The sequence below is a fragment of the Thamnophis sirtalis genome, unplaced genomic scaffold (genome assembly GCF_051295495.1).
Source record: "Thamnophis sirtalis isolate CommonGarterSnake01/CBP01778 unplaced genomic scaffold, rThaSir2_p1.2 scaffold_12, whole genome shotgun sequence".
Classification (NCBI taxonomy): Eukaryota; Metazoa; Chordata; class Lepidosauria; order Squamata; family Natricidae; genus Thamnophis; species Thamnophis sirtalis.
Genome location: NW_028261392.1, coordinates 47,282,957 through 47,309,845, shown reverse-complemented (window position 1 = coordinate 47,309,845; position 26,889 = coordinate 47,282,957). Strand labels below are relative to the sequence as shown.

At 40.7% G+C, this 26,889-nt stretch overlaps 1 protein-coding gene across 2 annotated transcripts in view; it reads right to left on the bottom strand.

Moving 5' to 3' along the window:
- Positions 1-26,889, bottom strand: part of GLRA2 (glycine receptor alpha 2) — a 154,880-nt gene that overhangs the window by 17,193 nt on the left and 110,798 nt on the right. For both annotated transcript variants that reach the window (XM_014070879.2, XM_087726230.1), the window contains exon 8: positions 8,003-8,152. In XM_014070879.2, coding sequence (XP_013926354.2) covers positions 8,003-8,152 — 150 coding nt within the window. The remainder of the gene's footprint in view (positions 1-8,002; positions 8,153-26,889) is intronic.

The following is a 26,889-nucleotide window of genomic DNA, read 5'->3' as shown; positions in this document are numbered from 1 at the left end:
TAAAAGTATTTTCTCATATCCAATTGTTAATTATCATATCAACTCCACATTATATACATTGCTATCAATATCAATTATTATTCAACAATATTTGTTACACAGAAAAGCAATTAGGTTTAACTAGTTTTCAATTGTATTCAACAATCTATCAGCCAGTTCCAAATTATATATATTGCTATCCATATCAGTCATTATTCAGCTATATCTATTACAAATTAAAGTAATCCGATCTAGCTAATTTTAATTTATATTGTCCCATCTGTCAGCCTGTGTCCCTCCAGCCACAAGGTTTCCTCCGTCCAGTAGCCATTCGTTGAATAAATTTACCAAATGTTTCCATAAGCAAGTCCAAACAAAAATATTTCGGCACCTTTGGATTCTGAATGTCAGTGATGAAATAATAAAGTTGTTCTTGGCTTATAAAGCTTCCCAATTTAACTTTAATTCTCAAGGGTGGATTCTCCATTCCTTCTGCACACTGTCTCTTTAAATGAATCGTCTTTATGGCTTCCCCCCTCTTCTCTTCCTCTGAGATAGACCAGACACCATTTCTCACATTTTCCGTTTGTGTTTCAGGAACATTTAAGCATTCAACGTTCTCAGTTTTGGCTTCATATTTTAGAATCAATTGATCCAGTTTTCTTTCCAATCTTTGGTAAGAATGAAAAAGTCCTCTACACGCAGAGAAAAGAGTCTGAAATGAAGTCTTAGAGGTATCTTGGGACGCCATGATGTGTCGTAGTTAAAATAAAGGCTCTCTTTTTTTTTCCCCAGAGGCTTCGAAGCACTTTTTACTTTTTTTTTTTTTAGTCTCTTACCGGCTGTCAATCTTATCTAGTTGTAAACAGAGCTGGATAGTAAAGTAATAAAAATGTCGAATCGTGACGGGCTAATTAGTAGGAGATAAGTTTTACGATCCACTTAGGGAGATTCAGAGGGGGGAGGATATCGCGGAGTTTCTTGAAGCATTTAAGAGGTAAAGTAACCACCAGTCATAAATCCATTAGAAAAGCTAATTCGCCGCTGATCTTCTTGTGGTTTGGTTTTCAATTAGCTTAATTTTTAACACGAACAATCTCTCTTGGATAATAAAATCAGCTTACCAGATGATATCACTTCTTCCATTCTTAGGGGCGACCTGCAGTTTCAGTTAGCACGAAGCTAATCCAAAAAGGAATTGGCACGGGGAGTTAATACCCTCCCCCAGAGATTTGCGATTATCTCTGGGGTTCTGGGTCCCTCCCCACCTTCACTGTCGTCTTCGGGACAGCTGGGGTTCAAAGAACCCGTCCAAAAATCCTTTGGTATAGAGGAATTTCAGGAGTAGCCTAAAACTCCATCTTCTCACTGCTAAGCCCCGCCTTCTTCCTCATTCAATTCAGTTTTTTATGGGCTTTAAAATGAGGTGTCGCGGAAGTTGTAAACTGCTGTCGATCTTGCTGTGACCCCCTAGGAAAAGGTTATGCCCCGCCCTAGAATTGCAAAATAATGACTGTTTGAAGATTTGTTGTGTTCTTATCCACCTCGTTTGAATGCTGTTCGAAGGGCTAATGGTGGTCATACTGACTATTAAATCGTGTCAATAAACTCAGTTTTTGATGGGCTTTCGAATGGTGTATGAATTATTTGTGTTGTTATTACAAGTGTTGCTGTGACCCCCTAGGAAAAGGTTATGCCCCGCCCTGTACATACGGGGGGAAGGAACTTAGAATAACTTTATTGTCACTTACAATGTACACTAAACAGCATACATTTGTTGGAAGAAATGTCCATCTGGGTTCAATTCCAAGTGGGAAGACAGGCACTGGAAACATCGAGACTGCTTGGAAAGATGGTTTAATGATGGACAGGACCACATGGTTTGAGGTCCTGAGCAAAAAGAGCACATGGGTGAAAGAGGAGAGAGATTTATAACTTCTGTTGGGCTTTGAACTTGCTTCCTGTTCTTGTGTAAGAAATGTAATCTGATTGGTTGTCAGACTCCCATGAGGCCATGCAGGGGTAACTTTGGGGGTTGTCTTGAATCCCAGGCCTGGTTGAATTTTGCTGGGTGATGATGTAATTAAGGGGCATTATGGCTTAATGACTTTGTCCTGGTTTAGATCTTGAGTGAGGGCTAATCCTATCATGTCCTGAGGGCCATGTCTTAATCCTATCACCCTGGACCTGAAGCATGGGGCGGGGCGGGGGAATAGTGAGCTGCAGGGAGCTGCTTTGTCTTTAAAACATGTTTCTCCATTTCTCATCCAGGGAAATATAATATTCTGCCTTTTTCATATTTCCTAAAATATTTAATTCTTCTAGGAGGGGGATGGGTGCTAACTTTCTTCACATTAAAATGAATATTGCATACAGCTCTCAAAGGGTCCCCACCTCTAATATACACTATATAAACATGACAAATAAATAAATACAAAATTATGCATGTACCCACATATATTATATGACACAGAAAAACAACGCAGTCTAATTCAGATGTATATATGTATATGGCGAGAGAAACAAATCTTGCGAGTTTACCAGATGGATGGCAGAGAGAACAAAGCTGTTACAGAATCTGGAAGTCCTGCTAGAAATACTTCAAAACCTCCTCCCAGAGGGGAGCAATCGAAACAGACTGTAAAGTGGGTGCGTGGGGTCTCTAACAATGCTTGAGCTCTAAGCACATAGCACTTATAAACAGTATTCTGAATGGCAGGAAGTGACCTTCTTATAATCTTCTCGGCTGTCCTTACCACTCTCTGAATGGACTTTCTCTCTGAGGCACTGCTGCCACCAAACCAAACTATGATGCAGTTTGTTAAAATGCTCTCAATCATGCCTCTGTAAAAAGTGGCCAGGATAGAAGAAGAAAGATGTTCTCTCCTCATCCGACACGGAAAATGCAGACACTGATTTGCATGCTTCACTAAGGATGACATGTGGAGCCTTATCTGCACCCCCAGATACTTAATACTGCAAATGGGAAACTGCTTCTTCCATAAGTTTCATGTGAATATTTTGTCTCCTTAGTGCTTGTTTTGCCTGGCCTCCTACTCATTTTGATTTTGTACTGCGTTCACCCAGTGCACAAATCTTATGGTGCATTGTGCAATGAGAATTTTGTTTTTCACCCAGTTTGTTGCAAAGCCTAATGTATCAAAGAATATGACTGGGCCAAGGTCACTAAAGTGGATTCCATGTCTAAGGAAGGATTAAAACCTAGTCCAGCACTGTAACCATTACACCTGATACTCTGGAAATTTATACGTGAATATATATGAGAGTATTTTAATTGGTAGGATTAAAAATTTGCAGGACTAAATCCTGCAAAGGGTCCTTAGGCTTGCCTTGGAGTGAAAAAATAGGCAATATATTTCTGGAGTATTTATATACAGTAGAACTAATTTCTCTTTCTTCTGTTATGTAAACATGTTAAAGAGAGAGGAAATCAGAACACCATTTAGCTATAGATTTTACTTTCATACAATCCCATTTGTACTTTCTCTTGTTCTTAGATGTCACATGCTCATTCTTTCCCATTATTGTAAATGTTATGTTCCACTGATTTTCTCTTTAGGGCAGATCATGATGTGCTCAGGAACCCATTTGTATGATTTGATGTCCAGGAAAGTAATGTTTTGTTTTATGTTGGTCTACTAATAGACCAGCAAGTCACAAGTTATCAGTGTAAGTCAGAGAAGAACTGGCACTTGTCCTTCCAGAACATTGGCTGGAACACCCATTCCTCATTCATATGGATGTATTCAAAACACTGTTTTATTAATATAACATCAATTAATTTTTTCCCTTTCTACTCCTGTTGTTCTGATGTCATCAGTCTTGAGGTTTAGGTAACACAAGTGCTAACATCAGAATAAACACTGTCAGGTCTAATACTGTATGAAATGTTGGTTCAGTGTTGTGATGACTTTTTGTCTTTTGGGAAATAGATGGTATCTTGCTTGACTTGTCACATGTGACAAGTGCTTGTTAAATTATTCAGGGGAAACAACAAAAGGATGTTTGCATTACGCACTGTTTTTTATGTCTTGATCACAAGCCTAACACTTTCCTTACAATACAAAAGGCCAATAACTTTTAAAGAATCCTTTTAAAATTATAAATCACAGTAAGTTGAGTGCATAATACGTAGACTCCATCCAGATATGAGTATATCCAACAAGGAAATATGACATAATGATGTAACAATGATTATGAGTATAGATAACTCTAAAAGATGATGAACTCAGTCACAGAAGATAAAACATTAAAGACTGTCATTTCATGAAATTTTCATGTTCAGAGGGAGTGGCCACCAAAAACATTTGACTAAAAATTAATATTATCTTTAAGTTCTCTTAGAGATACTCGTAGAAGTATTTAGTGGACTATTAAGGAATGTGCATTTTTTAATCTGATTCAGTAACTTCTTGGACCAAATAAGATGACAAAAATGAATTCTAGCAATTCAAAGGAACCTCCACACTTTGTGAAGGCCAAACTTGATCATCCTTGATTTATGACCAAAATTGGGACTGGAACTTTTGTTGCTAAGCAGTAAAGTTAAGTGAGCCTGTCAGCCTCTTCTTTGCTGCTGCTTCGGCTGCCATTGAAACGGGGAGGGGGGCATGGTATTTGGCAAGGGAATCATTATGTGCTGGAGAAAGATTCTAGACGCTGGCCTGACCATCTCATTGCGCATGTGGAGGAAGGGAGTTTCCCGCCAAGGTTAACTGTCCAGCATTCCATCCTAGTGATGTTTTTTGAAGATATCTCCCACCTGACAGTTGGGTGAATTATAATTGGACTATGGACTGGGGTGCCAAGGGGAGGGGATTGAACTATACATGATATTATTTGCTTTCATGCCTAATTAACCAGATTCAGCTTTGCTTCGCTATTATTCATTTGTAATTAGTAAAAGTACACTTAATTTCAAACAAATGGAGTTGAGTGGTTTCTTTCCTGATTATTAGATGAAGTAGCACCTGATAATAAGCTGAATCTCACCTAGCACCCAACCCAGAGCGAACAACTTCCGAGGGGGGTGCCCTCATAGAAGGAAAAGAAAAATGTCTTTACATGAAAGCGACTAGGAAGAAGACATGGGTGCAATGGCAGCACCATCTTTAAAAGAAATGCTAGCTGAGAGTAGAAGAACCTGCTGTTCGACCCAGATGGACTTGGGGTGTGGGACAGAAAGAGGAACCTGAGGAATTACAAACTGGGGTCACGAGAAGGAGACCAAGAAAAACTCCAGCTGCTGACTGGAGTGGCTCTGGAGAGGAAGACTACAAAATGTCCCAAGCCATGAGACTCCTCGAGGAGGCATGGAGTGAACACCGGATTCGAGAGAGAGCTGTGGAAAGGGAACCAGCAGAGGAACTGAAAAAAAGGTACCCGCTGCAGAGCTTAAGGGAGGCTGGAGGGGCCGAAGGCGGATGTGCGCAAGAAAACCATGCACCGACCTCCCCCCCTGCGGCTAGAGACATTCATAGAGCGGGGGGGGGGGCAGGCGATACCGGATGGCTAAGGTCCCATCCTTAAGCGTAAAATATGATCGAGAACCCAGCGGCCTCGGGTTGTTTATTATTCAGGTCTGGAATTATATGGAAATATATGGGCCTGATTTGGTTACTGATGAATCTAAAGTGAGAATAGTGTTAAGGGCTTTGGAGAAGAAAGCAGCTGACTGGATGGTTGGATTACATAATAGTAACTGCCCTCTCTTGAGGAATTTTGATGACTTTATGGCAGCAATGAGGAGAAGGTTTGATGACCCCCTGACCGAGCGTCAAGCCAGATTAAAATTTACGACCCTCAGACAGGGAAAGAAAACTGTGCCTGAATATGTGCAGGAATTCCAGGAGTTGTAAGCCTATATGAGGGGATGGTCGGAAGAGGCCTTGTTGGATCGATTTGTTGATGGCTTGAATAAAGATGTTTACCAACAATGCATAAACAGGCGCATTCCCCGCCGTTTGGAGCCTTGGTATGAGAGTGCTGCAGATATTGAGCTGGACTTAACCAGGCTTCATTGCATGGATGAGGGAGAAGTTGAGAAATCCCCTCCACCACCACCCCTAAAAAACCCCTCCCAAGGAGTGAAAAAGGGGGTAGAGGAGGTTTTGCAAGCAAGCCCAAGACCTGACAGAGCCATTATGCAACTGTGTCCAATTTTATGAACATTGTTCCCACTGTTGGTAAGTGAATCCAGCTTCCCCATTGGCTGATTGTTGTAAGCTGGTTGGAAAGTCACAAATAGTGATTACGTGATTCCAGCATGCTGCAAATATTGTAAATACATGCCAATTGCCAAGCACCTAAATTATGATCACATGATTATGGGGACACTGTGACACAGTGTAAGATAGGTCATTTTGTTCAGCACTGTTGAAACTCTGAACAATTATTAACCAAAGGGTGAAAATATAGAATTATCTATACACTGAAAATGAGAATTAGGTTCATGTTATCTGTGGAATAAATATTTTCCAATGTATTATTCTTGTAGTGAAAATCACACCCTATTCCAGTGAGTATATAAAACTGCTGATAACAATAGTAATAGGCACCTTTGGTACAATCCCAAAACAACTGAATCACCACTTGAACACCATCAACATTGATAAAATCACCACCAGTCAATTACAAAAGGTAGCTTTACTTGGAACTGCTTACATCCTGTGATGATACCATTAACAACATTTGTCTATTCCAGGTCCTGGTAAGAACTTGATAAATTGACAAAAATGTCAAAACTAATCTAAACATCTGGCTGACTATGTAACAAACCATTATAATAAAGATAGGTGAATTCTCACATGCATATATACATATTGGATACTTAGGAAATAAGGATTTGGAGGCAGTTACACTATAGACTGCAAAAAGAATGATTCATTCAATCTGAATGTAGACAATGTAGTCACCAGGAATTGAACCTGATTTAATGTCATCTGTTACCATCTAATTACTGCATAATGTTTTCAATAACTGTGCACTGTAAAACTGAACTACCAAAAACCATATTGGTCCAAATAAAATGAGATACTGAAGGTGCCATTGAACTAGGTTGATGGAAATCTAGAAGAAATCCAGGACAAAAGAAGTACACGGAAAGTTCATGAAGCTTAGAAGAGCATTTTGTCTAATAGAAGAACTGGGGTATATATGATCTTATGAATAATGGTGATTGCCAGTTTATAATATCATGCATATATTAGCATCTTGTCTCCTTGTCCAGCTCTCAATTTACCCAGAAATTTGGATTGATGCTCTAATTTCCATTGTTCCATAAGTTGATGATGCTTTTACCCTCAAGCCATTTCCAATGGTCCCAGCCTGTGTCTGTTCTCAAATTTGTTGATCAGCAAATAGCAAAACAATAAAATAAAAATGGAAATGATGCAATGACATATGGAACAAGGTAAAATAACAAAAAGAATGGCATAGTTAGTGAATGGCATCAGAATGAACTGCGGGAAGCAATTCAGAAGGAAATCAGTTGGGGCTGACTATGAAAAGTCAAATTAAGTAATAAAAAAACCCAAAATAGTACAGTTAAATGGCCTGGTAAATATCAAAGGAAATCCAAGACAAAACCAGCTCCGAATAAATAGATTATTTTTAGGAGCCCTTCCATTCCTTTACATTAAAAAAAACTTAGCAGATACGGTGTATAATACTGTGACTGATTCCATGGCAAATAAAGCAGAATTTAAACTTTTTCATAATTATTAGAATAATGGTCAAAAGTATCAGGAGAGGACAAGTGCTGAAAAGTCATTTACATTGAATAGGAAAGTAATGTTCAAAACTAGTTTAAAGTTGTTTAAATGTCATAAGTTTGAGTACAAAGACCATTCAGTCTGAATATTGACTAAATGTGGGTGTGCTTGTCCTCATTGGTATGCCAATTACAAAGACCACTGGCAGTAAATGGATTTCTTTTAAATTCTCAATTCCTTTCATTGAATATATGAGCAGTTATAATTATGCTGAACATAGGATATTGTACCTTGTGTTGCCTCCTTTGCCTTCTTCGAAGCCTCAAAAATTCTTTGTGCTGCCTTGACACAAAGTTCACTGCCGCATATTCAAGCAATGCAGCAAAGACAAAAAGCAGACATACAGCCATCCAGATGTCAATAGCTTTTACATAAGACACCTGCAAGAGAAGGAAGCAAGAAATAAAATCATGGAGTCTTGCACTGAGGAATGACAAATGTGCTTGGGAACAAGGCTGCCAATGCATACAGAGATATACAGAATAATTGTACACAGAATAATTGTTCTTAGTATCTACAAGGGCCCCTCTGAATATTTTTATATTTTATTATTGAAGAATTTGATAAGCACAAAACATTCACATTTAATCTACATTGTTTGTTATGCTTTGCCATTCATTTGTTCCACTCCTCTGGGTATCAGTTTTAGGAATACATTTAATCCTTGATTGCAACTGAACCCAAAATTTCTGTTGCTTAGTGAGACATTTGTTAAGTGAATTTTGCCCCATTTTATGACCTTTTTTGCAACTGTTGTTAAATGAATCATTGCAGTTAGTAACATGTTTGTTAAATGAATCTGGCTTCCCCACTGTCTTTATTTGACAGATGGTTGCAAAAGCTTGCAAAAATGACCCTGGGAGACTGCAACTGTCATAAATATGAGTCAGACGCCAAGCGGCCAAATTTTGATCATGTGACCATGGGGATGCTGCAATGGTTGCAAATGTGAAAAACAGTCATAAGTCACTTTTTTTCAGTGCCATTTTAACTTTGTGTTAAAACTGTTTTATTTCATTTTCATTTTCATTTTATACAATCACTTATATACTGTGCATTTAAAAAAAAAAAGAAAGAAAATCAATGAACATAACTCATCTTCCACCATAGAAAACCAACATAGCACTTCAATCCCCCATACACCCTTTCTTCTCCCCCTCCAACTTTCATTTCTCCCCTCCAACATTCCCCCCTTCTACTTCCCTTCCCCCTCAGACATTCCTTTCTCCCCTTCCCTCCATCTCACCCTCCTTACATTCCCCTTACATTCCCCTCTCACTCCCTCTTTACTTCTCCCTCTTCTTTCCCTCTACTCCTCACTTTGGTGTATCTCTACAATTCATTAATCTATTCAGTTTATATTTTACTCTAAAATTAAGAAAAATGAAAAAAAAGAGAAAATAAAAGAAAAAAAGAAAAAAAAAGAAAAGAGAGCAACAGTATACAAGTGCATTCTTATTGTTCTGAAAATTGAGGCTGTATTTCCACCCTCCCCCCTCCCCCCCCATAAACCCCCCTCCCTAACCCCCTTTCGACTTCCCAGGTCCCATACCCGGCATAACTCTTTATCAAGCACAGTCTGGAGTATATTAAAATCAAATGGCTTTAAAATTAAAAGATAAAAGATAAAAGAAAAAAAAGGGGGGGAAACACACACACACAAAAAAAGGGAAAGACGGGAAAAATCAACAAACTCTCTACCTTAAACTCAGCTTCCCATCATTTTTAAATCTTAAACAATGTACCTCATTCCTAATTTCAGTTATTTTATTACTTGCAGGATTTCAAACTATATTGAAACCAAGTAAGTTAATCAGATGGAATTCCAGCTAAGGGCCTTATCTCTTTATCTAAATATCCAAACCTTTAATTTATCTCTTTTACCTCCTTCTCTATTAAACCATTTAAGCATTCAGATACTTCTCTCGGTTCCCTTTTCCAACTCCTCCCATCCTGCCTTTACCCGTGTCCATATATATATTTTATTTTCATCCGTACTCCTCTTATATTTGCTTCACCTTCCTGCAGACTCTATGGGTATATCTTTCCAAACATTATAATCAAATAGCAATTTATACAAAAATCAGCTTACTTTCTGGCTCAAAATAAACTCTAATTAAACCTTCACTACCCTCCCATCTACCCCACACTTCCCAACTCCATTCATCCCGAACCATAATCCAAGAAGATCATAATCTCCGCACTCCTCACCCTAAAGAATAAATCATGAACAATTAAGGTAAAAATTCAAAGTTACCATCGAGTCCTGTTTAAATCCCATACAATATATATTCCAAAATCATCGCCACTTCTTTCAGTCTCTTTCAGTCTCAATGTCTCTTCGTCTGTATGCAGCTATGCCGTTTTACCCAAGACAGAAATCACAAAGTATTATTCAAATTAAAAATTAAGCAAATGTTTTAGAAGCGTAACTAAGTCCTTGTTCTCTACTCTTCTGCCCTTCCGGAGGGGGAAAGCAATGCCTCTCGCCTTGTAGCCACGTGTTCCGCTGTTTCTCTTCTCCTTCTCCTTGTCTTTCTCCATGTCCGGGTAATTCAGGAAGTCCCGCCTTCAGAATCTTGTAATAGAAATCTCGGGCTTCCCAAACAGAGTTGAGGCAATGTTTTTGGTTATCAAATGTAACTGTAATACCAAATGGAACTTCCCATCTGTACTGTATCTGAGAGTTTCTGAGTTCCTTAGTTAAGAAAGCATAGTCTCTTCTGGCTCTTAATATTTGAGGTGGTATTTCTTTGAAAACAATCAAATCCTGTCCATCAATTCGCAGCCTATTATTGTAGAACTCCTGTATTATCGCGTTTCTGGATTCTCTTGTGGCAAAATATATAATTATGTCCCTCGGAAGTTGTCGCTGTTTTGCTACGTACGAATTATGGCGATAGATTTTTTGGATCTGCCAATCAAAGTTAAGTCCCGGACTTCCCACCGAACGACTAAAAGCCTCAAAAAAGGTCTGTTTCAAATTCTCCTGCTCATTTTCACCCAATCCCCTAACTCTTATTGCAGACTCAGTCTTCTTATAATTTATCATGACAAGTTGTTTTTGCGCAATTTGGACTTCCTGTTGTAATATTTCAATTTTAGATGTCAGGTTGGAATTAGCTTCTTCCAAAAGTTCCAATTTATCCTCCATTCCAGCAATATAATCTGTCATAACATTCATAACCTCGATCATATCCTCCTTTGTTTGAGCAATCTTGGCATCAAGTTTATCGTAAAAGTCTGAAATAAATTTTTGCATTTCCTCTCTGAACTCTTTAAGGATTTCAAAAAGAAATTCTTTCGTTAGCAAGTCTCCAGTAGAGGGCGTAGAAGGCAAGGACAGCCGCTTTGTAACGAATGCCTGAGATGTGGAAGAGCGTCTGGGTTTCGATTTCGGTGCCATGATAAAAAGGGAAGCAAACAGAGTCTCTACTCACGTTAATTTGAGATAAGGTAGTTTCAACAAACCCCTGGCAATTAATAAAAAGAAATCTTCGAGAAAACAAGGCTAATTAGTTTGTAGTCCCTTAAATCTGTCCAGGAAGTTGAAGATATATCGTATAGCAAATGCGGAAGTTATGAAATCGCCATTTTTTTATTTTTTTTAAAGTTAAACAAAAGGAGTCTTTTATAAAATTGAAGCTGGTATTTTAAATAGAAAAAAAAGAAAAATTCACAGGTATGGTCACTGCCCGGATTAATCTTAAATGAGTTAATTACAAAGGCTTGTTCTGAGGGGGGAAGTAACTCGCCTAGAGCTGAAAAAAAAACAGCTGAGAAGATCTGGCCGGAGTAAGTGCCATTTTAACTTTGAACGGTCACTAAACAAACTATTCTAAATCAAGGATTGTCTGTACAGGAAACAATTTCAAGATTTTGATCCCCCTATTTGGAAATGTGAGGTATTGAACCAGGATGCTTCTGCATGCTAAACATGTGCCCTATGTTGATCTGTGGGTCTTGTTCACCCTCACTGACTTGATTTAAATTATTCAAATAGTTCATTAACAAAATATCAAAGACATAGTAAGATAGGAGGAAAAACAAAAGACGCAGCTGTTTTTCAGAATCAACTACATTTATATTCCTCAGAGTCAATTTACTTCCTCTAAATTGTCCAAATTTGTAGATCTTGTTTAATTTTTCTTCTTCTTAGGATGTTCTATCAAACAGTATTTATAATCCAGAGCGGCCCATCAAATCCCCCCATGTTTCATTAGTCCACCCGCATAGACTCAAGAGCAGTTCAAAACAATTCCAAAAAAAGACCATCCACACTACTTTGAAAGTCTTCAAAAGGCTCACCATTTACTCCCAAACTGCCAGAAAACAAATATCATAGCTACCATCTTTCTCTTGTCCCCCAGTCCCCCTGCTCTTTCTCTTTCCACTTGTACTAAGTTCTATTTAAAATAATCCATTGTTCCAGGGGTTGTTTGCCTTTCTTCACTTTGTTTCCCTTCTTTTTATCAAACCTGGCTTCAAGGTCTCTTCCAACTATGTAGTAGTGTAATGTCTTTTTTTATCAGTAGGAGTCATCCTAGCTCTAGCTTCCAATATTGAAACCAAGTGAAAGATATATCAGCTGATTGTAAAATAGTCAAAAAGATCATTTTTCTTTATAACATTTCTTCCAGCAATCAAAAAATATTATCTGCAAGTTTAAATCACTTTTCACAATACTGTAAATTCTAATCTGGTCTTTCTTATAGTTTAAACTTAATAGTCTCCCCTTATAGTTTCATTTCTTTTTTGTGTCTGTAATCTATCTCTGCATAGTAACTCACTACTTTCTCTACGCTTTGGAGAATGTTTTTTTCAGTAATTCTTTTATTTATGGATAGGTCTCTAAAATAGAAGTTGAAAGTCATCTCATGCAGTTCCAATACTCAGTTCACAAATAGCTCATTAGTGCTTCTTTCTTCAGTTGCCTCGGGTTCAGTCTGGCCATAATGGCTGTCTCTCTTCTTCGTTGGTTGGGAGGGTGTCTTGGATTGAGCAGGAGAGCCACTGCTCTCTCACAATCAGCAAAGGGTCCCTCCTTTCTTTGTATCCCCTCCAGGATGACTTTAGCCCCTTGGGGCCTCCCAAATGAAGAGGGATCAGCTAGGATTTACAGAGCCCTACTGTCAGATGCTATTTCATTTAATAATCAGGAAAGAAACCACTCAACTCCATTTGCTTGAGATTAAGTGTACTTTTACTAATTACAAACGGAAAGTAGCGTAGCAAAGCTGAATCTAGTTAATTAGGCACGAAAGCAAAGAATATCATGTATAATTCAATCCCCTCCCCTTGGCACCCCAGTCCATAGTCCAATTATAATTCACCCAACTGTCAGGTGGGAGATATCTTCAAAAAACATCACTAGGATGGAATGCTGGACAGTTAACCTTGGTGGGAAACTCCCTTCCTCCACATGCGTAATGAGATGGTCAGGCCAGTGCCTAGAATCTTCCTCCAGCACATAATGATTCCCTTGCCAAATACCATGCCCCCCTCCCCGTTTCAATGGCAGCCGAAGCAGCAGCAAAGCAGAGGCTGACATCCGGCCCTCCTCCAGAAAAGGGCGATCCAGACCTGCAGAAACGAAAAGAACAGAAACAAACAGACAGTCAACAAGACATGAAAGAGAGAAAGGGGAAGGGAGAAAAACACACAAAAAAATTAGCAGACTGTCCAAGAATCAGGGTTTGTCAGGATAGGCAGAGTAGAACTTGCGGAGCAGACGAGGAGCTCGAACATGGGACTCGTCAACCCATTCAGCGTGAGATGGGGGAAAATGTTTCCAAGCCACCAGGTATTGAACACGGTTCCGCCGCTTACGAGAGTCCAAAATCTCACGGATCTCGAAATGCTGCTCTCCCTCTATCAAAAGTGGAGCAGGAGGAGGAGGAAGAGGTGCTCTCAAGGAAGAAGTGAATTGAGGCTTCAGGAGATTAACATGAAAAACAGGGTAAACTTGGTTGAGATGCCTAGGTAACTGGAGACAGGCGGAGACAGGGTTGATGATCTTGACAATTGGAAACGGGCCACCATACTTGGGGCCCAACTTTTTCGACTTCTGCGTCATTTGAAGAAATTTAGTGGATAAATAAACTTGATCACCAACCTTATATTCATGGGGTTTAGTCCGTTTCCTATCAGCCTGTTTCTTATGAGCGTGGTGCGCAGCATCTAGAGTCTGGAGTGCCAAAGGCCAGACATCCCGAAGGCAATCACTCCACCCGGACAGCGAAGATACCTGTGGCTGCTCGCGACGAATCTCAGGAATGGGCACAAAATCCTGGCCGTACACCACACAAAAAGGGGTAAAGCCAGTGCTGCTGTGCACGGAATTGTTGTAAGCTACCTCAGCATGAGGCAACAATTCCACCCAATCATCTTGTTGGTAGTTGGTAGTGATGAAACAACGTAAATATTGCTCCAGCACAGAATTAGTCCTCTCGCATGCCCCATTAGTCTGAGGGTGGTGTGAGGAGCTGAAGCCTTGGGCAGAGCCAATCCTCTTCAGGAATTATTTCCAGAATAGGGAGGTGAACTGAACACCCCTGTCCAAAATGATGCGGTCGGGTACCCCATGTAAGCGATATATATATGTGAGATGAACATCTTAGCGAGAGATTTAGTGGAAGGTATCTTGGAGCAAGGGATGAAATGAACTTGCTTGGAGAATAAGTCAGTAATAACCCAGATTACTGTGTTTCCTTGACTTTCTGGAAGTTCAACAATGAAATCCATGGAGATCTCCTTCCACAGGGCTACTGGGCGGGCCACCGCCTGGAGCAACCCCTGGGGCTTACCCGGAGGGCATTTAGCAGCGGCACAAACTGGACAACTAGCTACATAAGCCTCAATGTCTTTTTTCAGAGACGGCCACCAAAATTGTCTCTTAACGAGGTGCAGGGTCTTAACGAACCCAAAGTGTCCAGCCATCCGGGAGTCATGAGCCCGTTGAAGTACAATGGTCCTAATGGACACAGGGATGTATAACTTTGCTCCAATCCAAGCCAATCCATCTTTTATAGTGCATTCATCCATGTGTTGTTGAAACCAGTCATCCTCAGTGAGGGCCTTTTTTAGGTTAGATAGAAAGTCCTCAGTGACTTCCAATTTGGAAGTTGTTTGACTTCTAGTAACAACAGGAGCAGCTAGGCTCTTTGTGGGAATGACAGGCTGAACAACACTGAGCTTAGAACAGTTGTACGGAGGGAATCTGGATAAAGCATCAGCCATAAAAATTTTTCCCTCCCGGAATGTATTTCAAGATGAAATTGAATCTATGAGCCCAGCGCATTTGCTTAGGAGAAAGTTTTCTGGGGGTTCTCAATGCCTCCAAGTTTTTATGGTCAGTCCACACCTCAAAAGGGTGCTTGGCACCCTCCAGAAAATGGTGCCAGGTTGATAAAGCCCAACGAACAGCAAAAGCCTCTTTCTCCCAAATAGCCCAACGTCTTTCTGTGTCGGTCAGTTTGCGAGAGGTGTAAGCGCAGGGTTGTAATTTACCTTGGCTATTTGCTTGAAGTAGTATAGCTCCCACTGCCACATCACTAGCGTCAGCTTGGACCACAAAAGGCACGTCCATGTCAGGGTGCTTGAGGAGCGGTTCCTTCTCAAAGAGGCATTTCAACTTCGAAAGCAGCTTGACAGTCCATAGTCCAGTCCAAAGGTTTGCTAGGTTTAGGCTTAGGCCCTCCTTTCGATTTAAGAAGGTTAGTTATTGGAAGAGCTATCTTAGCGAAGGTGGGAATAAGTTGACAATAGAAGTTAGCAAATCCCAAAAATCTCTGTAATTGCTTACGTGTATGTGGGGCCTCCCACTCGGTGACAGCCCTGACCTTAGCGGGGTCCATCTCTATCCCCTTGTGGGAGATCTGATAGGCCAGGTAATCAACTTTCTCCTGATGAAATTCACACTTGGACAATTTGGCATACAGTTCTGCCGCTCGGAGTTTCTTCAGAAGCGTGTGAACAAGCTTCACATGTTCTTTACGTGTTTCCATGTAAATAAGGATATCGTCTAAATAGACCATTATGCCTTTGTAAAGATGGTCATGTAAAACCTCATTAATCAACTGCATGAAGACTGCTGGCGCCCCCTGGAGGCCAAATGGCATTACTCGAAATTGGAAGCAACCAAGGGGGCAGTTGAAAGCAGTTTTCCATTCGTCCCCTTCTTTAATTCTGACCCTATAGTACGCCTCCCTTAGGTCCAATTTAGTGAAAATCCAGCCCTTCCCCAGTTGGGCCAGCATGTCCTTCATCAGTGGTAAGGAGTAGAAGTTCTGAGCAGAGATGCAGTTTAAGTTTTTGAAATTCACACATAATCTGAAGGAGCCATCTTTCTTCTCTCTGAACAATACTGGGGCCGCTACCTTGGGCCTTGCGGGTTCCAGTTAATATGTGGGTTCCAGGGGAGCCCTAAAATAAAGGGCCGATCCATCACAGGCGCCACAATAAAAGTTATTATTTCCTGGTGGGTACCCATCCACATCTCGATGGGTTCAGTGGAAAAATGAGCAGGACCACCTCCCGCAATAGAGCCATCTATTTGGCAAAAAGCAATAGGGATTTTCAAAGTTTTTAGCTTCTCAACCATTTCAGGGCCTATCATGCAACGGGAACACCCAGAATCTAATAGAGCCATGAGTTTTTCTTTTGCGCCAGAAGAAGGCACTCTAAGCTCGACTGGAATAAGCATAGGGCCAGAACGCGAACTTACCCAGTGATGAGAATCACTGTCATAAGATGAGCTGGGACTTCCGCTTCCCCCCTCCTCTGGCTCGAAGTGTCAAGAAACATCTTCTCCAGCAAAGGCGGCCTCCTTTCTCTTGCCTGGAGACTTCTCAGGTTTCTTCTCCCTCTGGGAGGGTGGAGCAGAGTACGTCAGCTTGACTCGGCAATTTACAGCACGATGCCCCTCCTTCCCACAGCGGAAACAAGCGGAGGGCTTGGGCTTGCCTGCAAAAACTCCCCTACCCCCCTTTTCACTCCTTGGGAGGGGTTTTTTAGGGGTGGTGGTGGAGGGGATTTCTCAACTTCTCCCTCATCCATGCAACGAAGCCTGGTTAAGTCCAGCTCAATATCTGCAGCACTCTCATACCAAGGCTCCAAACGGCGGGGAATGTGCCTGTTTATGCATTGTTGGTAAACATCTTTATTCAAGCCATCAGCGAATCGATCCAACAAGGCCTCTTCCAACCATCCCCTCTTATAGGCTTACAACTCCCAGAATTCCTGCACATATTCAGGCACAGTTTTCTTTCCCTGTCTGAGGGTCGTAAATTTTAATCTGGCTCGACGCTCGGTCAGGGGGTTGTCAAACCTTCTCCTCATTGCTGCCATAAAGTCATCAAAATTCCTCAAGAGAGGGGAGTTACTATTATGTAATCCAACCATCCAGTCAGCTGCTTTCTTCTCCAAAGCCCTTAACACTATTCTCACTTTAGATTCATCAGTAACCAAATCAGGCCCATATATTTCCATATAATTCCAGACCTGAATAATAAACAACCCGAGGCCGCTGGGCTCTCCATCATATTTTACGCTTAAGGGTGGGACCTTAGCCATCCGGCGTCGCCTGCCCCCCCTGCTCTTTGAATGCCTCTAGCCGCAGGGGGGGAAGTCGGTGCTGGGTTTTCTTGCGCACATCCCCCTTTGGCCCCTCCAGTCTCCCTTAAGCTATGCAGCGGGTACCTTTTTTCCAGTTCCTCTGCTGGTTCCCTTTCCACATCTCTCTCTCGAATTCAGCGTTCACTCCATGCCTCTTCGAGGAGTCTCATGGCTTGGGACATTTTGTAAATCTTCCTTTCCAGAGCCACTCCAGTCAGCAGCTGGGGGTTTTCTTGGCCTCCTTCTCGTGACTCCAGTTTGTAATTCCTCAGGTTCCTCTTTCTGTCCCACACCCCAAGTCCATCTGGGTCGAACAGCAGGCTCTTCCACTCTCAGGTCAGCTACCATTTCTGTTAAAGATGGTGCTGCTGTTGCGCCCATGTCTTCTTCCTGGTCGCTTTCATGTAAAGACATTTTTCTTTTTCTTCTATGAGGGCACCCCCCTCGGAAGTTGTTCGCTCCAGGTTGGGTGCGAGGTGAGATTCAGCTTATTGTCAGATGCTACTTCATTTAATAATCAGGAAAGAAACCACTCAACTCCATTTGCTTGAGATTAAGTGTACTTTTACTAATTACAAATGAATAGTAGCGAAGCAAAGCTGAATCTGGTTAATTAGGCACGAAAGCAAAGAATATCATGTATAATTTAATCCCCTCCTCTTGGCACCCCAGTCCATAGTCCAATTATAATTCACCCAACTGTCAGGTGGGAGGTATCTTCAAAAAACATCACCAGGATGGAATGCTGGACAGTTAACCTTGGCAGGAAACTCCCTTCCTCCGCATGCGCAATGAGATGGTCAGGCCAGCATCTAGAATCTTCCTCCAGCACATAATGATTCCCTTCCCAAACACCATGCCCCCCTCCCCGTTTCAATGGCAGCCGAAGCAGCAGCAAAGCAGAGGCTGACACCCACTATCTTCAATTGTCTCGCTGCAACACCAAACTGGAAAGTCACAAATCTGAAACAAATTGTGACTTGGCCTTTCTTCATCTCAAAGGTCCAGTTCCTATTTTAGCTGGATAATTTTAACTATTTGGTAGTCTTTGACATATGACCACATACTTAACAACCATTCAAAATTACAATGAGCTCAAAAGAAGACACTTATGACCTATCTTCAGTTATGGCTGCTGCACTAATCCCCACAGTCATGGCAACCGTCTTATATTTATACCCAGTTGCAGTGTCCTGCAGTCACATGACCACATTTTAACTTTTAAAAATGTTTTCTGACAATGGCTTGTTTAACAACCATCATAAAAATGATGGTTTATCAAGTTATTATACATTATCAAGTATAATAATGTGATGCTTTCACTTAGGACCATGATGACTTATGTCCAAAATTCTGGCCCAGTTGCAATTACAAGGATTATCTGTATTGCTCTGAATGGTGAAATACAAATATAGTAAGATAACAGTTCTGTCTAGTAATTCTTTATTATTTGTAGTATTGCAATTTGACTTCACAGGTGAAATGGTTTGACAAGAAGCAAGTTTTACATATATTAAAATTTGTTACTTTCAAAATTGTAGCACATGTTCAAAGTGGACGTGCTTATTTTATCCTCTTTACAATTTTTTCCATCTCCAATGCAGATGGAGAATAAAATCAATGCACAACGTGCATGGATATAAAATGCTTCAAAGGTATCTATACAAGAGAATCACTTTCATAGATTTGCATTTTTCTAAATAATCAGCGTTCTATATAAATTCTTCCCAAAGCAGAACTTCATACAGAATTATGCAAAACAAAACTATATTTTCATTGCTATGTAATAAATAAAACATGATATCCAGGGTATGAAGCCCTGCATCCATAGCAACCATCAGTAAAACTCCCACTGGGATTAACAAGATAAATATTGTATCTCTCAGATCTGGTGGAAGCAGCTATCATGTGACCTTCAGTTACTCAGGAATCAAAGTTGGATCTCTTGACCAGTATTGTAGGTGGTTCATTGTGTGACACTATTTATGTATGCTGCGATTATATAAATAGAAGTTGCATTACATATAGAAGAGAGAGCAAAAAGGATAAAATAGTAGATGCAGGCAACATAATCCAGTTTGGGATGCTGGCAGTTGGTGTTACAAACCACAGAATATTTAACTGTTCTGGAGTTCTAAATAGATCTCCATCTGGAAAAACATATTTTATATCCAAACAATTTGGAAAATACAGAAATATTCTATTCATCCTCCCCAAAGTGTACAATTAGTAATATATATTCTCTAACACCATTTTTTTTAAAAAATCTGCCTTTGTTGTTAATATGTTGCACAAATTTAATTATAGGAATCTATATCATTTTTTAAGGTTTCTATATTAAATATACTTGTTACTATAAATATGTAAGTGAAGGATCACTGTGTTTTGTCTTGCTCCATATCTTTTTGATTGCCCCAAATATTTCCTTTAATAGTATTCTACAGGGAGTACACAAACACATCCACCACCACCCCACACACAGTCTTCCTTCCATCTTGTGAACACCACAAATATAATGCAGCTGGTCATTTTATAGCTGAAGAAATATCTTTTCCTTTGCACACCTGGTTAGCTTAACATTTAATTGAGATTATTGGAGGACTCTTTTCTACTTTATAAGCATGCAATATTTACCACAATCTTTAATGCTCATAGGTTCAAAGATCATCTCAATGCTTCAACTACATCTGTAAATATGTACTTGCTCATTCCAAACATTTCTTCAGAAAGCAATCCTATTCATTTCTATCATGGATTAGTACCTTGCAGTTGTAGTGGTGTACAATGTGTTTCAATTAGACTGTCAGCTATCAGAACTGTAAGCTCCCAAAAAGACCCCCATAATGGGGAGGTCGTGGGAGTAGACTTAGGATAAATATGATCCATTGGAGAAGGAACTGGTCATCCACTCCAATATTTTACTAAGAAAAGTGGATGGGCATTCACAATCAAGAAAATGTTAAGATGATTGTGGAAGAGGAGCTGTTCTTAGTCAGAGCATTCAATCAACTACTGGGGAAGAGCAAAGGTTGAAGTGCAAATATTATTTGTTTCTATTCTATGGCTGGATTAAAGCCAGAACATATCCAGCTGCTGATATGGTTAGAGACAAAGGAATGTTAAATGCTGCAGATATATGTATATTATAGGTAAATCAAATGCCAGAACCACAAGCCAAATAAAAATATCAATACTGAATACTGACATTCTGGGAATCAGCAAACAGAAATTAATTGGAATTTTATTTTTATCCATTTATTAAATCTATAAGTCACCCATCTCCCTGATAAGAAATGGGAGATTTCAAACCAGAAGAACCACATAAGAAACCAGTAGTCATCATTGTTAGGGGGAAAAAATGTAAAAATCAATGTTCAGGTGCAAAATGATAATAGGTCAATATCTCATCCAACAGAAGCCAATCAATACTATTATGCTCTAGAAACAGATGCAGAGAAAGTGGAATAGTTCTGTGGCAGTTTGTAACAACTTCTCATAAAACAAAACAAAAAATATCATGCTAATTATGATAGAGTGTAATGCTAAAGATAATAGGGAAACAGTATCTAAGATAATGGAAAAATTTGGCCTTTGAGTATGAAATGTTTCTGCCAGGAAAAGTCAATGCTTATAGGACACACCACCTTTCAGCAGAAAACCTAGAAGATGAGTCATATGTAGATATCATTGGATTGGCAATACCAAAATCAAATTGACCATATATGCATTGAAATAATAGCTCTTGTCTTAGACTTTATCAGTGTCATAGCAAGGGTGGAAAATGCCCCTGGAAAGAAATGCAAAGTGGGAGTCCATAACATGCATTAACTTTTTTGCTACTTTGACTTTTTTATTTAACTCTATCCTACATTTTTATACATTGTATTGTCATATAATTTTATACAGTTGTATATAGTTTACTTTTATTCATTTTTAATTACTTCTCATCTACTTGCCCGACTTTCTTCTTCACTCACATTTCCTGCTGCTCCAAGTGCCCACCAGAAAGATTGTCTTTTGCCAACATTTTCCATGGAGGATAAGCTGATAGGTACTTACAGATGGGAAATGCAAACACCACAACAGGAGAAGCAAGAACTGTCGGAAATTTGGCAAAATAAAGGCAAAGAAACACTGAAGGATCTCAAACCACAGTCAGATGACAAGTGAGAGCTTGTTTTGCTTCATTAAACAATGACAGCTTATACAAGAGATCAGTTACCTGTTCCATAATCATGCCATGCTCAATTATGAGAGTGAGGAGTTAACAATTGGAAAGATAAGATCCAGAGGTCAAGCTTCATCTTAATCTAGGAGATAAAGCCAGATTCCAAACCTAGTTATTGACCTGGTGGCCAAGAATCAATCACCTCCTGACTATGCTATTTATGCTCAGCTGCTAATGAGTAATACTAAGGTTGATAACATCTCTAATGGAGCAGTGATAGATAGTCCATTTGTCTACTTAAAAGTAGGCCAGATCAGGAAACGGGTATCACAAGAAACATTCAAACTCTACTTTCTTAGAAGGGAAAAAAATAAAATTCTTTCTTGACATAACAGAATCTTGAAGACTTGACTGTGTTCTTTCCTTTCCTCTCTCCTATACCAAAGAGAATAATTAGTTTCTTCTATACCACCTGACAATAAATCCATTAGTGAGCAGGTGCAATCACAACCCTGTCAGACAGATACCCAAGATGTCTTTGTGGTACCAGAAGCAGTGACAGGCTCATTCTCCAGCCAGAGAGAATGATAGTTCTAGCTGAAAAGTACTTCCCAAACAACAATTTTGGCAGAGGGCACACTGGGAGGCTATAATCTGTCCACTCTCATAACTGCTGTCCTGCCAAGTCTCCCCTAGTGAATTCAAGGAGATCAGGTAGATGCTAAATTTACAATATACAGTGTTTTCAGGAATGAGGGATTATTGGAGAAAGTTTCATATTTTTTGGTGTTTCTTTCTCCTGCTGCAAGGTAGAAGACAGAGTGGTGGTGGTGGTGGGGCAAAGTAACCTGCTTAGCAAGGTTACTAAGCATCTATCAGGTTCCTATAGTGACCATTCTTACCCAAGGCCAAGTCTCTGCAGGCAAGGCTCTGATGATTCTATTATATCACAAGTAATTTCTTCTTCCTGCTTCAGAAAAGATATCCTTAGAGGCAATTTAAAGACCTACTCATGGGAGCCCCTGATTATTTAGATCACTTGGGACTTTGCTCCCATAAAGCTTTGAGAGTATCTGAGAAGGCTACTTGCCAGTTTCCAAAAAGGTAAGGTGGTACTCTGCACCTAGCCTTCATGCCCACTTAATGATGTCCCCCAAATAATCAAACTCAGGGTAGACAAATACCAGGATACAAATACTCCACTGTAGGATAATTGAGCAGACAGAAGCCAAACTGCTCTATCCAGATGCAATTATTGCAGATGGGAGCTGATTTGCTCCCCCAATTTTGCTACTCCAAAGCTTTTAATGTCTTCAATGTGACTTTATGCTACTGATTTCTATCTACCAGAGAGCAATATCATATTTCCATCAGCTCCTCAGTATTATGATTATTATAATTATTATAGTTAAACTTACCTGCCATTCCACCATGCATACAATTCAGTGATTCACTCTTGACAGCAACTGAGATCGACTCCCAGTCCCCTACAAACTCAATTGCCCATTCATACATCCATTCACTCACCAGTGTCAAATGATAGTTTTCATTTACCTACTGCCAATTCAGTCTCATGGGACTCTCTTCCATTTACAGAAGAACTATTATTATTATTATATTAAGCACAAATAATTCTGTGACATTTTTCTTATGAAATACTGTAGGGGTGTCATGTAAGATTTAAGGTCCCAGATTCACAAATTATAGTATATTATGTTAAGATTATATTCTGAGGAGCTGCTCAGAGTAGATCATTGGGATGGCTTGATGGGTGTGGCTCATTCACTTTAAGAATCAAAGCTACTTCTCTGTCCAAAATGTAGACTTTGCTGTCTTGAAAAGAGTGGCCTGTGCCTTTTAAATGCAGGTGGACTGCTGAACCTGGTCCTGATGTGTTTGTTCTTCTATGTTGTGACATGCATTCATAAACATTTTGAACAGAGAGTCTCACTGGTTGGAAAGAGGGGTCAAAGAGGCCATCTATGTCAAAATTGCACAGCCCTCTCTCAACAAAGGGGGAGGGATACGACATCATCTATCTCCAATCTACAACACAGTCCTTTCAAAAGTTCCAAGAAGGCTCCACACACATTTGCACCATTCAGGTGATCCTGATGACACAGATAAACCTCCAGGTGACCTTAACGACCCGCTAAAAGAATGCAAATGACCAGCTGTCTGTAAGGAGTATAAATCCTTCCATTCCCCACCATCCAGTCAAATGAATTTTTGGATGAGAAGTGAAATGTTTTCAAAGAAAAACCAGAAAGTCCAGTTGCCCCTTGAAAAAGTACTTTTGTGTAAGTTAAAAACTTTTTATCAGCAAGATGATCAGGAGAAAATTCAGAGATATTCCAGGATCAGTAATTGAGATAAAGAGAGGAAAAAAGCCAAATTACAAGTTGAAAGAGAAGAAAAGAGACATAAGAGGGAGAGGGAGAAAATTAAGTAGTACCTTATTTCGTACCTTTCTACTATTCTGTACATATATTGGAAAACATATTGTTTTTGTAAATAACATTTTCACTTCTGTAAAATGTAGAGTGTTAATAGGTCACACTACTCCATTAGTATAATGATCTTATCTCTAATCTACTGTAGTTGTTCATTTTTTTTCTAATGGTGCACCCATTACTGTTGTAATTGAGTCCATCTATCCTGCTGCTGGTCCTCCCCTTCATTTCTTTCCTTCCGCCCTTCTCAGAATTATAAATTTCTCCAAAGAGCTATTAGAGATAATTTGAGCCTGGTCACTTGGGCCTCAAGTGAGAACTCTGGGTTGGTTTATCTGAAGATTTATTTACTTGTTTTCTTATTTATTCATGGTTTTTAAACGAGTTTTCTCTAATGCAAAAATTCAAAAGTGTGAATACTCTGTCAAACTCCAACATTTGCTTTTATAGTGCGTCACAAGAAACCATTGCATTATTCTGATCTTTTTTAATATAGACACATCCCAGCCTCTGATTACTTTATCAAGACCTTCATGGCTAGTCTGCTAAATACTAGTCTGTGGCATATTTCTTGACTACTTGTTCCTTTGCAGCTAATTGTTGATCCTAAAAGGCAGAAATTATCCACCATTTCAACACTTTTACTGTCATTTATAAGACTGTTTACAGCACTTGTCATTAATTTAGTCTTCTTTACACTTAATCTTATTAATCTCTTTTTTATCATGCTCTTTGATTTTCAGTGGTAAAATTTACAGATTATCTTATTTTTGGACTATCATAGTGTCATCAGCACAGATTACCGTATTTATCGGCGTATAACACGCAGTTTTAAAACTAAAATTGGAAGCTTAAACCCTGCCTGCGTGTTATACGCCGATCTCAGCCTGGCGGCAGCGTCACACAGACTGTGGAAGGAGGGGGAGAAGGAGGGAACCAAAGAGAGCTTTTACCGAGTCTGCGCCCCACAGCCAGGACCGTCCTGGCGCCTCCAGCCGCGTTTCTTCCTGCAAAGCCATTCGGGCAACCCGAGAGTTCCGCTTGACGCCAGAAGGGCTTTGCAGGAAGAAACGCGGCGTTTCTTGTGTGTGTGTGTGTGTGTGTGTGTGTCTGTCTGTCTGTCTCCGCCATCCCCAACCTCTACACCTTGCAGGACTGCTGCGCCTTTGAGAAGCCGGGGTGGGGGGGAGAGGGGGATGGGAACGACGCCTAACCCCCACCCACACAACCCGGTCCCCGGGAATGCCGCTCCCGCCGTTCAGAAACCGAGGGGGAGAAAAGTTCAAAAGCCGCCGGAGCCAGCTGGAAAAGGAGCGACTTTCCCCATTAGCCGGCGCCCTCCGCCAATCCGCAACGGCCTCGCAAATTAAAAACCGAAGGAAGGCGGCGAGCTCAGCCAAGCGCGGCCAGGCAGCCAGCGGCGCGCACCGGCTTCCCAGCGCAGGGAACTTCTCCGGCGGCTGGGGGGAGGCCGTCAAGCGGAACTCTCGGGTTGCCGAGAGTTCCGCTTGACGCCAGAAGGGCTTTGCAGGAAGAAACGCCGCGTTTCTTCCTGCAAAGCCCTTCGGGCAACCCGAGAGTTCCGCTTGACGGCCTCCCCCCAGCCGCCGGAGAAGTTCCCTGCGCTGGGAAGCCGGTGCGCGCCGCTGGCTGCCTGGCCGCGCTTGGCTGAGCTCGCCGCCTTCCTTCGGTTTTTAATTTGCGAGGCCGTTGCGGATTGGCGGAGGGCGCCGGCTAATGGGGAAAGTCGCTCCTTTTCCAGCTGGCTCCGGCGGCTTTTGAACTTTTCTCCCCCTCGGTTTCTGAACGGCGGGAGCGGCATTCCCGGTGACCGGGTTGTGTGGGTGGGGGTTAGGCGTCGTTCCCGTCCCCCTCTCCCCCCCACCCCGGCTTCTCAAAGGCGCAGCAGTCCTGCAAGGTGTAGAGGTTGGGGATGGCGGAGACAGACAGACAGACACACACACACACACACACACACACACAAGAAACGCCGCGTTTCTTCCTGCAAAGCCCTTCTGGCGTCAAGCGGAACTCTCGGGTTGCCCGAAGGGCTTTGCGGGGAAGAAACACGGCTGGAGGCGCAAGGACGGTCCTGGCTGTGGGGCGCAGACTCGGTAAAAGCCTCTCTTTGGTTCCCTCCTCCTCCTCCTCCTCCTCCTCCTCCTCCTTCTTTCTGGAGCCCCTTCCTCAAAGATTTGGTACCAAAGCAATGGCGGTGAGGAAGTTGTGTCTTTTGGATTTTGCACTGTTGTCTTTTCAATGGTTCTCAGACTGGTTGAACCTTTAGCAGCTGGGGTGATATTCTTTACTGTTAAGGTTACAATTGGATGTGTTGGACAAATCTTAAAAGATGAAACTTTTATTAAAACGTTTGACTTAACTAAAAACGTCTTCCTTTTTCTTCTTCTTCTTAAATATGATTTATTTATTTATTTTTACTTCAGAAGTTTGATGACCGTTGTACAAACTAATCCAACCTAAATGTAGAGGAGGAGAAGAAGGGGGGGGGATTTAAAAAGAGCAGAGGAAAAAGAAAAGAAAGCATGAAGAAAACATAAAGAAAGGGATGGGAGGGAGGGAAGGAAGGAAGGCACTTTATGTTGAAACAGAAAATATTATATAAGGAAGAAAATGGAAATAACTTTTTGCTCAAAGAGGTGTTTTTTCATTTCATATTTGCCTTTTAAGAGGAGTTAATGTTATAATTCATGTTCTAATGTTATAAATTTTAATCCAACATTAAGTTCCGAGCTTCCAAGTCATTTATTTTTAATGAAAAAAAATTTTACTCAAATTTTTGTGTTAAAATGGGGGATGCGTGTTATACGCCGGTGCGTGTTATACGCCGATAAATACGGTATTATTGATGTTTCTTCCTCCA